General features: G+C 38.4%; 1 protein-coding gene across 1 annotated transcript in view; it reads left to right on the forward strand.

Annotated features, from left to right (window-relative positions):
- LOC126282471 (protein mini spindles) overlaps positions 1–13,809 on the forward strand; it is a 127,412-nt gene that overhangs the window by 70,436 nt on the left and 43,167 nt on the right. Inside the window, exons 16-21 of the mRNA XM_049982127.1 lie at positions 6,472–6,642; positions 6,736–6,972; positions 7,604–7,766; positions 7,856–8,025; positions 8,649–8,795; positions 9,228–9,350. Of these exons, the coding sequence (XP_049838084.1) occupies positions 6,472–6,642; positions 6,736–6,972; positions 7,604–7,766; positions 7,856–8,025; positions 8,649–8,795; positions 9,228–9,350 (1,011 nt within the window). The remainder of the gene's footprint in view (positions 1–6,471; positions 6,643–6,735; positions 6,973–7,603; positions 7,767–7,855; positions 8,026–8,648; positions 8,796–9,227; positions 9,351–13,809) is intronic.

A 13,809-nucleotide genomic window follows, 5' to 3' on the forward strand; every position in this document is an offset into this window, starting at 1 on the left:
CTAACACATTCTCTAATCCTGTAATTAGCCCAGTGTCAGCCTACAGTAACGTACTGTCCCCACACCCTCCACCCAACAGTTTCCACCTCTTCTAGCACCTACTACCCATCCTCTTTGTTTGCCACCCTCTGCAAATGCAACTACCCATCTTTCCCTGTTCCTCTCCTCTTTTGCTTCATTTTCATCACTTCCCTGCCCCACAATCTCCTGATACTATGTGTGTTAGTATTCTAGGCCCTGCACATTCTGCTAGCTACACATAGCTACCCCTTCCCCTCAATTTTGCTACTCCCATTCCACATGATAGTTACATTCTTTCCTGAGCTGATGGTCATGTGTGTGAGGTGTGGTTCCTTGTGTGGATGATGGTGTGTGTGTTCTCTTTTTCTGATGAAGGCTGAGGCTGAAAGCTTGTGTGTGTCTTTTAATTGTGCCTGTGTACAGCTTAGCGTGTTAATTTTGTGGTAAGTAGCAATCTGTTCCTCCATTGTTGCTATTTCTACCAGGAATTTCCATTGTTTTAAAATATTTTTTGTGTTTTTGTTTTTAAGAAAAAAGCTTGTTTGAAAGAGGAAACTTTGGCTTTTTAAATAAGCTATGTCAATCTTAAATCATTTATTTGCAATATTTACTTTTGAAGTGCTCACACTTAAATTATAAATATTTCCTTAAATAAAATGCATGCATATAAACAAAATATGTTGTTACTGCCAATAGTGTGAAAATATCCAGTTAATAATAGTTGCGTTAAGTACTACATCAACAAGGATTTAACCGTTATATGTATTGACATGCATATGTACAGCACATAAAACAAAGTAAGGAAAGAAAAAAAAATGTACAAAATAGGATTGTGGCAAGTGGAGCTATCCCAACGTGCTAAATCTTACCATGAGCAGCAGTCTTGCAATTCATAAACTAGCGTTGTGCGGCATGCTCAAAAAATTGAACACACTCACTCCTCAACAGAGGAAGCTTTAACACAAACATGTCATAAAAAATCATAGGCCATATTTTCATTAAATTAAGAAAGTCTCAGAATTGTTTAAAAAATTTGAGGTTGATTAAAAAGTGAGGGCAGCGGGGCATGTACAGCAACTTTGTAATTCAGAATCTGTTCCTCAATCCAGTACATTATCATAGAGCTTATAGTTTCACTCATTAGAAAGAGATTAGTATTATACGGAGGTTTGAGTCCTCCATTGTGTGTGTGTGTGTGTGTGTGTGTGTGTGTGTGTGTGTGTGTGTGTGTGTGTGTCCTTAGGATAATTTAGGTTAAGTAGTGTGTAAGCTTAGGGACTGATGATCTTAGCAGTTAAGTCCCATAAGATTTTCACACACATTTGAACATTTGAGTATTATACATCCCATTGTCAGCGAGGTCATTAGAGATGGAGAAAAAGCTCGAATTAGGAAAGGTTAGAGAACGTCACCTGTGTCCTGTTGAAGTATCCATCCTGGCATTTGCCTTAAACAGTTTACAGAAATCACGGAAAACCTAAATCAGAATGGCCAGACAAGGGTTTGAACTGCTGTCCTCCCGAATGAGAGTCCAATGTTCGAACCACTGAGCTACCCCACACATATGAGGTGTAATAAAAACGTAACAGGATTTTTTAATTTTGCAGGGTTTGTACATGAGCTTTTCAATTTTTTAAATCTTGGTACACATTTCCCTGAGGTGTGTTTGTATTTTCAGCTGTTTCAAATAATCAGTTTATTCTTGACAGTCGAAAAGTTATGTTTTCAAGCATTTAGCAAATATTTTTAATTTATAAAAGGTAGATCAAGAAATGTTACATTTTGCTTTAAAAATCGAATAAAGTGGAGCACTACATTCAGTGTTGCCTAGGCTTTTGGCGAATGTACTAAGAGTAAGAAGAGAATTTGAGCAATATAAATGTTGAGAATGTCTAAGATGACTGATCTGGGCACCCTAACACTTCAATTATTGACAACATTTTGAAAGAAGTAAAGCAAATGTTTCTAGAAAATCACAATACAGGGGTTGCTAATGATGTCGGCATATTCTTTGGCTCGTGCCAAATGATGTTTTCGGATATTTTGGGCATGAAGCATGCAGAATTGTTGAATTTAAACCAAAAACAATGTCGTGTTGACGTCACTCAGGGATAGCTTAATGAAGTATACAGTGATTCAGAACTTCCAAAGACGGTTATAACAAATCAGGAAAGGTGGGTACATGAGTGTGACAGTGAAAGCAAGGCCTGGGGAACCAAGACAAAAAAATTGACATGTACGATTACATGTGAATGCTCTTATCACTGTTTTCTTAGATTACAATGCGGTATTGGATTATGAGTTCCTGCCTTATGATTGTCCAATCAATTTGGAACTCTGCCCAGAAATTGTGCCGTTTGTCTGTAGCAGTTTGAAGAAAATGGCCAGATTGTGGCAAAACCACTCACAGAAACCGCATCACGATAGTGCACCAGTTAACACTTCAATGCTGCTTTGATTTTCTGACAAAACAAAAAAATTGTTGCATCAGCCATTGTATTCACCGGACATGCCCTTCATGACTTCTTTCTATTCCTGAGACTAAGAGAACAAAGAAAGGACATCATTTTGGTGAGATAAAAACAGAACTGGTGTAGGAGTGGAACATCATAATGAAAAGTGAGTTCCAGAAGTGCTTCCAAGATTGACAAAGAGCCAGCTCAAGTGTATGTCTGAGGGGGTTGAGGTTGAAGGCTTTGATGATGAATAGAGAATCTTTAAGAAAAAAAAAATTCCCATTACTTTTTGATCACACCTCAATCATTAGTGTTAATAAAACAAACGTTATTAATATTAGTCATGCCTACGTATTTATTTATCAACTGTCAAATGGCAACAGTCACATTCCTCCTAACAAGAGACCATTTTGTTGATACAGTCACTGTAGAATATTTGAATTTATGGTGCTACCACCTCACCTCTGCTTGCACTAAATCATCACTGTCAAACTTAAGTCCTTGTCGATTTTTTTTAAAGTCTTGGAAACATGAAAATCACATAGGGCCAAGTTTGGACTGTATGGAGGTTGATAGAAGACAGTGAATGCAATGCATCAGATTGTTGCAGATTTCTCAGCACTTGTGTGTTGCATGCCACTGTCATCTAAAAGAGGGTGTTCCACATGTGGATGAACACTGTGAATTCGTTCTTTCAGTTTTCGGAGTGCCCCGCTGTATCTTGCCTAGCCAGTAGCCATGAATTTCAAATGCACCCCATCTTGAACATCACAGAAAACTGTGAGCATGGCCTCACTTGCTGATGGCATTGTCTTGAGCCTTTTGGCACAGTGATCCTTCGTAGCAGAATGCCATTGATGTTGTCTTGAATTCGGGATCAAAATAAGGAACCAAGGTTTCATCACCTTCCAGTGCTGTTAAGGAACTGTCCATCCTTTGGCTCAAAATACAAAAGAAATTGTTGACAGATATCCAATCCCCTCAGTTTCATGTTGGGAGTAAGCATTTGATGCACCCACTGTGCACACAGTTTGTTACTGCAGTTAGGCAATGATGGCCTGTACCTATTCTTGTGATATGCCACTCTTACCTTAAGCCCGGTCCACACGCAACGATCTGTCTGCACAGACATCGGCGCAGATGTCTGTACATGCAAAAGATCGCTGCAAATGTGGTGTGTTCACATGACACAAACCCCAATCTACTACTCGCCCGCCATCTGTCGGTGTAGACAAGAAATATCAGTGGCAAGCAACTACGCTTCCCATAAACATCAAAAATTTAATTCAGTTATTTTGAAATATAGAAATGGAGGCAGTTCTGTTGTCGCCTGTGTTCGCAGTGTGTGTTTGCAAAAAAACATTCAGACCAACCGCAGGAAACAGAGAAAGCAGTCAAAATGGTGTAGACAGTGGCTGCTAAAGTGAAAGCAGTTTTCTCATGTACATTTACTGCGAGAGTTGCAGGGTGAACCTGTTTTGTTTTTTGTTTTACATTATTTCATGTTCCATTTCCTGGCATATTGACACTCCAATTTAATCTTCAATTGTACTCCTGCTTGGTCTTGGCATTTCTTTATCACTAAGAAAGCCAAGCAGATCAAAATACCATAACGTTGGCTGGTATACTAGATCTACTCTTACACCAGATCGTCTAGATTTCTGAACTTTAGACAACTCTTTTCAGTAAACAGTTCACTGACAGACTTAATTTACTTCACTTGCCTTCATGAACTCATCCTTCAGGACAGCGTAAATAGCTTCACATGTGTTGGGTATTATTTTATTCAACACTTGTTTCGATATTGCAGTTGAAAATTCCAAATCCTTGTAGCTCCTTCCTGTTGCTATGAATCTTAATGTTACCGCCAGCCGTTCACGAGGAGAAATTGCCCTTCTCATACAAGTATTTCTTCTAATAATATGAGGGGTTACAAGCTTAATTATAAGTTTTGACATCCATCCGCAAATAGTTTCTCCAGTTCGCAACGAATTTATTTTTTTAATTACTGTTTCTCTGTTTGCCCAGGTGTCAACTGCCCGCAATTTTTCAATTAGAGCATTGTATGCTGCTGTCTTTTTGTCTCGGTCACTATATTTTTTACTTTTAATCTTCCACAAACATGGGTGGTTTCTCTTACAAACTCTCGAACACTGACGACTATCATCCATTTTAATGCTCTGTGCGCACAAATACAAACACTAGACTGAGCAAACAGCTGTTTCGCGCCAGATTTTTGCGGCGATCTCCTGTCGACATGCTCCAATTTGTCTGCGCAGATGTGGTTTGAACCCACAGATTTGAGAGGTTTCGCTCAAACCTCCAACTCAAACTTCCAGGTTTGCACACACCTCCGGTTGGTGCAAATCTTCTGTCCACAGGCAACGATCTGTCTGTGCACATCAGATCTGCGCAGACAGATCGTTGCGTATGGATGGGCCTTTAGAGCTGTGTCCGTGTTGTGATTTTTCTCTGAAGAGTTCATCAATCAGATTCGGATGGGTCCAATGCTGCACATTATTGATGTAAACACAATCATCACAGTAAACAGCTTTCATTCTCTATGGGTTTCAGTTGAAGGCATGTTTTCTGGGGTTATAAACTAGATTATAGCGCACTGTCCCTCATGCACTTGATATAAACAGTGCCATGTTACATACTAAAACTCAGAGCCCTCTAATGGCAGTGTGTTTCTTCTTGCATCAGTGAAGCAGGGCTGTTAGCCACATGAGTTATATACATGACACACACAGTACATGAACCGGTACTGAGACCAGAAAATATATATATATATATATTTTTTAAATTGGAGGCATAACTTTCCAGCACACCTTTATATAACAAATTGTACCAAAACTGAGGTTTTATGATAAATCTTCAATGAGATGTCATACTTAAATAGCAGAGCGAACAAAAATTTAAAGCCCTTAACCAAAAATAATTCATTTCCTGTCAATAAAAATAGCAAATTCTACCATAAAGACACGTTTTGACAGCTTATCATCATACCAGTACTTTGAAATAGCATATATTCATGGCACTTACTTATTTTAGAGATTCATTCTGCATACTAATAAGTTCTTATTTTAATGGTATCTGCATCATCTTTGTCATTGCTGACTAAAGTATTCTTCAGGTATGTTCTGGAAGGAATACATTTTAATTTTGCGGTATATGTTACTGTACCAAAAAGTTTTTTAATGTGTTTAGCACAGAATACACAAGATATGTGCTTTGGATTTTGTATGACTTTTGCACCCTCTTGCTGAAAAAGGAAATTTGTAGCTCATTGTAACTTAGCACAAAACGGACTGCAGTAGTATTACTTAAATGTTTGTGCAGTAAATACGCCGAAATGGTTTAACCATTTTTTGGCAAGTTATTGCCAGAGATTGTCTTGTTCTGTGATGACAAATTGTCAAAATGCCTGTTATGTATTCCTTAGACTAGTTAATGCCAAGCATTGACCTTACTTTAATAATAGTGTGTGGACCAATTGCACAGAACACGCAGACTCTGGACTTTTGCAAGAAATTTTGCAGTGTACACAAATGAATGACGGATGGAACGACACCTCCCATAAGGCTGTATAAATTCAGTAGTGGCTATTTCTCTCAACGCACCAACTGACTCGTACAATAAGCTGAAGATGTGATGTGAGGTTGGGTGTCAAGTGAAGCTTTTCAGCTGTCTGGATGACCTTTGTGAAATGGCTCCTTGCAGTATGTAGTTTGGCAGTTAGGCCTTTGTGAACAAACCAGTGACCTGGTTCAGCTTCTGCCTTTGTCTCTCTGATTAACTGTTAGGCCTTACATAATTAGTTGCAGCTTTAGGTGTCTGCCTTAATTATTAGCCTGAAAACTTTATTGCTGTATTTTGACACTGCATTAAAAAAAAAAGGGGGCCTGCAGTGTGTTTGATGGTATTGCCAATGATGACGACTTGTTTGTATTTCATCAAATACACAAGTTGTGAGACCTGTTATTTTTTATAGCATGATGGGGAAACCCCACCTGATCCTGTGAGGCGTCAGAAGGGTGCCGATGGAGACGCTGAGTCACCGGAGGAAGTTAAAGTGAACATGCATGACATGATGGAGAAAGTAGACATCAGTTCCCACATCACTGATGCTCTGCTCAGTGAGCTAGCTGACAAAAACTGGAAGGTGCTGTTTCCATATTTACCCTCAAAATAAATAAATAGTCGCTCCTTTCATGTATTGGTTCATGATGTGTTGTAACAAATATTTCTTCTTCAGGTTAGGATTGAAGCACTGCAAAAGCTTGTGAACATTGTCAACGAGCACAAATACATTTCAAGTAATCTGGGAGATTTGCCTCCTGTCCTCGCTCTCAGACTCGTTGATAGCAACAGCAAGATAGCAGTGGCCGCCATTGCATTTTGTCAAAGCCTTGGTGCTGCCATGGGCTCCCAGTGTAAAGTGCACGTCCGCACCCTGTTCCCCAACTTCTTGCAGGGACTCGGTGACAGCAAGGTAGGTGTTTATAGATTAGGGCTACATGAAATAAGAGGCTAAAATGACATGTTGACTGTTTTACATGAGCATCATATACAACCACTGTATCTTTTATGCCATATACATACACACTTCAATGCTCTTACTTGTTTTGAAGTCTCAGATTAGTCCCTTTGTCATACCATTCAGTGTCTGAGGTAAGTAAATGCTGTGTAAATGGCAAGAGACCCATGTATTTTGCCCAGAATTGAACATTCCAGCATTTCAGCTCCCAAACTTAAGATAGTTCAAATGTTTGCATTGATTATTCATAAAAACACAATTCACATCAGTGAAATCTCCTTTAGCTTTTGCAGTAAAGCTGGCTTTTCATTGCACTTCCACAAGCCTGGCTGGTTTTTATTGTCTGCAGTATTGGAAATTGCAGTCTCGACATTTATGCAGATAATTGTGAAAGGAAGTAGCAAATCGCTTAAAAGTATATTTGCAAACAACTGGACACTACTGAATGAAGAGATTATTCAGCTTTGCAAGGACTGTAGATGTAATTTGCCCCTGTATTGTGCTGTTATAATTCAGCTCAAATAGCATGTCTAAAGCTCAGAGTGGTGGTGGTGTAAGAGGACTCCGGTTTACTTGAACATTGCAGGTGTGGGTACGGTCGGCTGCGTCAGCTTGTATAAACACCTGGGGTGACCAGTGCGGTTACAAAGTCTTTTTTGATGGTGAAATGATTGGCGACGCTCTGAAATCTGGAAGTCCTGTGCTAAGATCAGAACTCTGGGCGTGGCTCGCCGAGAAGTTACCGGACAGTAAGAAATAAATCATATTTGTGTGGCCTTATTTATCACTGCCTGAATCAAAAAAGGAAAAAGAAAGATTGAACCCTTTATGTTCACAGTACCTCCAAAATCTTTCCCCAGAGAAGAACTGACTGTGTGTGTGCCTCACTTATTTTCTAATTTGGAAGACCGCAATGCAGATGTGAGGAAAAGTGCTCAGGATGCAGTTCCTGCATTTCTAATACACTTGGGCCACACATCGTTGATGAAAGCGGTGGCAAAACTGAAGGTAAGAGTAGCATTCTGGTGAACAAGCAGAAAAGAAGCTGCCCTTAAAATTGTTTCAATACATTATAATATTATGAACATTTTGCTTTGTTGTTGATACATTGTCATGAGCCCACGAATACATTTTAAATCTGATATAAGGAAAATATACAAATATTTACAAGGTGTGCAGTAATGATATAGAAAGTATTGTAGAAATGAAATAATCGACAATTCTCCACCTGCAGTGACAGATATCTCGTTTAGTTCATTGTTAGTGTACGTATTGCCACTAAACGTGAGCAGTAGCACTAGTTTAGGATTATTTCCTGATGGTTTTAAAACAATACATAAAATATTTTTAACATATCATTATTAATGAAACTGGATTGTTTTTACCCAGCCAGTGAAAGATAGATAGTATGACTTCATTTTCCCTGTAATTTGTTAACATGGCTTGAGATTGATGGCAAGAGTCATAGTACTTGATGTGTAGCTGTTACAAACTCCAGTTCAGCATTCTACATCGGTGTAACTCAATGACCCAAAAGGTGCAGGCTTCTACAAAAGATTAGAATACTTGAATCAATATTTAGTGGTTTGAAGATTCCTCCTCAGTAATGTGTATCCTGATGTGTGTTGCAGCCTGCTACACAGTCTGTTATTACACAAATTATCATGAAAGCAAATGTGCCTGTGAAGCAAATGGCAGATGAAGAGCAGGAGTGTGTGAAGACTGTGAAGAGTGGAGGAGCAAAGGCAGCTGGGAGCAGTACGGCTGTTAAGAACAAGGTAATTTTATGTGACATATCAGGGGAGATATCTATATATATATATATAGAAAGAAACTTCCACATGGGAAAAATATATTAAAACCAAGATTCCAAGACTTACCAAGCGGGAAAGCGCCGGCAGACAGGCACAATGAACAAAACACACACACAGAATTACTAGCTTTCGCAACCGATGGTTGCTTCCTCTCCTTCCTGAAGAAGCAACCATCGGTTGCGAAAGCTAGTAATTCTGTGTGTGTGTGTGTGTGTGTGTGTGTGTGTGTGTGTGTGTGTGTGTGTGTGTGTGTGTGTTTTGTTCATTGTGCCTGTCTGCCGGCACTTTCCCGCTTGGTAAGTCTTGGAATCTTTGTTTTTAATATATATATATATATATACACACTTCATATTTTATAATGGATAACCTGTAACCGTCATTTTAATTTACTAACAGGCAGCTGCCCCAAAAAGTGGGAAGACCGGAGGACGAAAAAAAGATGAAGAAGCAGATACATCTCCATTGTTGGCAATAAATGGCCAGAAACATCAGAGGTTACTTGATGAACAAAAGTTAAAAGTAAGTACCTCATCTCGGTAAGCTGTACATATAATTAGAAAGATCAGAGGTTACTTGATGAACAAAAGTTAAAAGTACCTCAACTCGGTAAGATGTACATATAATTAGAAGGATGGAAGGCACTTGCCTTCTTCCTGCTGCAGTATTTTTATATGCGTTTTCAGATTATCATGTGTATTTTGAGATCCCTAAGAAAAATAACATTAGATACTCAGTGAATTACAAATTGGAGATTCAGTTAACTACCGCCCTGATTGCCTGAGAGGATGTGATTTAAAGAAAACTTAAGTATTATTTTATGATATATTATGTAGTGTTATCTTCATTAGGTACCACAAATGTGGAACAATTTATACCAAGAATGGTGTCAAACTAAAAAGCTGAATGGATCAAATATTTTTAGGCAGTCCATAAAAATAAAAAGAAGGCTGGAAATTCGGTTTTCATAGAAATAGAAATTTATTCATAAAAGTAATAAAAAACACAAGAACTTAGATAATTCAGTTTCCTTTCTGACACTTAACTTCTCTTTGCTGTTACCTTACCTATGTAGGCAGAAAACTTATTCATAGTTATTACTTTTAAAACTAACCAAAGACAAATGTCTGAAGTTTTGAACTTCAGATAAATTCTTTCCATTCAAAATAGTTGCTCTCATTAATATTTACTTCAAGATATGGAAAAAATTTCAAATACAAATTGTAGATTATTTTCAAACTTTGCATTTGTAATGAAGGTATGCCAACTTCACTGAAGTTGGCTTCAAATTGTGATCACACTGGATCTTAATTACATCCATTTATTTAAAAAAGCTTTTCTCCAATAATTTAAGTTGTACATATCTTGATTAAAACTTGTTTGTGAGACTCAAGATGGTTTTTGTGCATAGGTTTTACGTTACATTGTTGCCGGTGAACTAAATTTCTTAATTTTGTGTGTAACAACTATTATTTGCCACAAGTTCTGGAATATCAGGGAAGTTCAAATGCGTTGGGGGAAATGCCAGTGTTTTTTTTTTTGGGGGGGGGGGGGGGGCTAAAAAGAGAAAAAAAATACACCCTGGAACTTCTCATTCTTCGCTTAGCAGATGAAATGGTTTGTTTATGGCGATGCCGTGCATCGTTGCCAGCTGGGCGAAGCTAACTTACGGCTGGGTGTTGTGTGCTGTCCCCCCACTGGAGAATGTGTACAGCCCCTGCGACCCTTATCGCTTTGGTCCCACTCATTACCAGGTGTCCACAGGCCAAGAATTCAGTTTCAGTTTTTGCTCAGTGTTTTGTCTTGTATGTTCCCTGCCAGGTCTTGCCATCTTCAGCCAGTGGAATTCAGCATGATATTTGAGGCTTACATCTATTTGAAAGACACGAACATCTCGCACAGTGCCTCTACTTAGGTAATGCTGATGCCCGTCAGTATCAGGAGGACACTCCTCTGTCCGGGCCTCACGGTTATCCTGTTCATCACAGGGATGAGTCTGTGCGCCTGCACGCTTGCTACAAAACATGCTACTTTTTATTTTGCGTGTTGTAATCAATGGCTTTTGCAAAAGTCAAGTACAGTTACAGACATAAAATACATCTAGATCTTAGCATTACAGGTAGTAATTAAACAATAAATGTGTGCTTATCAAAAAATACATTACATGTTACACAAATTAATACAGCCATTTATTTTTTTATGTTTTGTTTTACAGCTCTTAAACTTAACCATTTAAAATTCATTGAGTGAATACACTTTTCAACTAAGAATTCTTTTAGTTTTGATTTGAATTGCTTTTATTACTTTTTTTCATGGACTCTGACAGTTTATTGTACCATATCATTTCGTTAGTATATGGGCTTTGGCCCGTCATTTTTAATCTTGTTCTCTGTCAGTAAGTATGCTCTTTGGACCTGGTGGTGTGGTCATTTATATCACCACATTTAGTTACTTCAGTTTTCTGTGGGACAAAAAAGTAATTTATAAAGATGGAAAGAGTATATAGTGAAATATTTGTTGTCTGAAAACATCACGGCAAGAGTCTTTGTAGCCTAGTCCATGTATAATCCTTAACCCCCTCTCTTTGTAGCAATAGGGCTCTGTTAAGGTGAATGTCTGCAGCACAACCCCATGTTTCTGTACAATGGCTAAGATGGGGATAGATTGTCCCATAATGCACAGTTTTAAGCATGTGGGTGGGCACCAGTTTGGACAGTTGGCTAAGAAGATACAGCCCATTTCTGACTTTCTTACATACGGCATTAATGTGGCTAAACAACTGGAGGTTTGAGTTCTGATGGACTCCTAGAAATTTAAACTCGTTTGCTTCCTCTGCAACTATGCCGCGTACCTCATTTACACGAGTGGTGTGAGCTGCCAGTTGTAAATATTAGCACCTGGGATTTATTTACATTGACCTTTATTCCTTGTGCATGGAAATATGAACTTAATTCTGGTATACCATTACTTGCTGAAAATTTGTTCCTCAGTCTTTACCATCAAATGAAACTGAGGTATCATCAGCATAATTTACAATGTGCGAGTTAACAGGTTGTACAACATCATTAATATAAGCTAAAAAGAGGAAAGATCCAAGAATTGAGCCTGTGTCACTGTTTCACTTGTGTATTTAAAGGTTAAGATCTTACCGTCAGTTTCATGTGTAAGTTTGGTACACTGTTTCTGATTCACCAGATAGGTGGACAGAAGTTTCATTGATGCATCACTGATATTGTACGGCCGCATTTTTTTTTTTTTAAGAGGAGCTCATGGTTTGAGTCAAAAGCTTTGCTCAGGTCAAGGAATATTCTGGCTGTGAGCATGTCCCATTCTATAATGCTGTACTTCATGGAACAACTGGTAATAGCAGTGGCCATGCTTAAGTTTTTCCTAAACCTCTGCTACTGTTTCTTAGTCGGTGCAGTGGTATGTTATGTGTGATGGGCAGTGTGTATTGTGTGGCATTGAAATGTGCTAATCCGTGTAAAAATTTTTCAGTCTTATTCATTGTTTGTTTTGTGTATTCGTTGAAGTAAAGTTTGTCATGGACATTTACTCAAAAGTATCATGCGGATCTCTCTTTTTCGATGTATATATTGTTTAGTTTTATCACTGGGTGTCTGTTAGTGTACTTTCATTAGTATATAAGCTGTTTTATGAACCATGGTTTTTAATTTGTTTACATTGTACCATTATCATGTTGTGTAGAGGATACTGCTATTTTTGCTATCTAATGTTGATCTTGTGTCTGCTGATAAAACTACCAACAGATCATCAGCATAGGTTATGACTCTGTCATTGCGATAATCTCCATCTATCTGATGTAAGAGCAGTTCCACTTAATGCAGACAAAGTAAAGAAACAAGGTTAATATAGATTTTCTCTCTTCTCTCTCTTCTCTCTCTCTCTCTCTCTCTCTCTCTCTCTCTCTCTCTCTCTCTCTCTCTCTCTCTCGTGGGGGGGATTCCAATGTATGGTATCCATGGCACATTTGTTGTACAGTGCTTTGTCTCCTATTCTTGCTGATGTGATGTCGTCTATAATAGTTATGAATAATGCACTATCTACTGTAAAATCAGTATGTGATACAAAAATTATTCTTATTCGTGCCAAAGAAATTAACTTGGGTCATGCTGTATGTATGGATATTTTAACTTACGGGCTTGAGTGTGTGATCAAAATGTGTGTCACACCTCCTAAAGTCCCCTTTGAAGTATAGCATTTGTAAATACGTATTGATCCCTTTTGGAGAGACTTCTTGGATGGTGAAACCACTTTTTGACATTTGTATTGCTTTCTTCAAAAGTTTGTCATTCTGAGCCATAGACAAGCCTTTGTAAAGCAAGGTTTTTATATTAACCCTTGACTGGTGTTGTGGAGTCTGGAGTTTCTGACTCCAGGGAAGTAGGAAGTTGCAGTAACTTGTGTATTTCTTGATCAGGGAGTACGCACCGCTCATTACTTTTCTACGGTGGGAGCCAAGTCACCTATTTAGGTGACTGCAGCCTGTTACCGAGACAAACATCGTAAACAACAAACTTAAGTCCCCAGGATTCCGTAACGCAGTTAGTGTAATATTTTCAGTTCAGATATTATGCTCGCAAATCCAAAAATGTTGTCACTAAAGGTCCTAACTTTGAGGAATGTGTGCTAAGAGGAATTGAGAAATGTGATGGGATTATCTTAATCTGAACAGTCACCAAGAGCAACATTACCGTTGAAAATTCTATTCAAAGTGATCATGAAACAGTGAGTGATCTGGCAATGAATCTGATAACGTAGATGAGATGTCGGACGTTACTGAAAGTGAAGACAACAGGGACACAGATCAGCCAAGTAAATTATTTTTATGGGAAAAGCTGATACAAATGAGCTGTCAGTGCCAACCTGAAATGTAAGACTACCACCCCACAATTTATTGAAGCTGCCGGGAAATCTGAAAAATTTACAAAAAAATGTGCATGTGGAAGCATACCAGAAA

This window comes from Schistocerca gregaria, chromosome 7, assembly GCF_023897955.1.
Source record: "Schistocerca gregaria isolate iqSchGreg1 chromosome 7, iqSchGreg1.2, whole genome shotgun sequence".
NCBI classification, from domain to species: domain Eukaryota; kingdom Metazoa; phylum Arthropoda; class Insecta; order Orthoptera; family Acrididae; genus Schistocerca; species Schistocerca gregaria.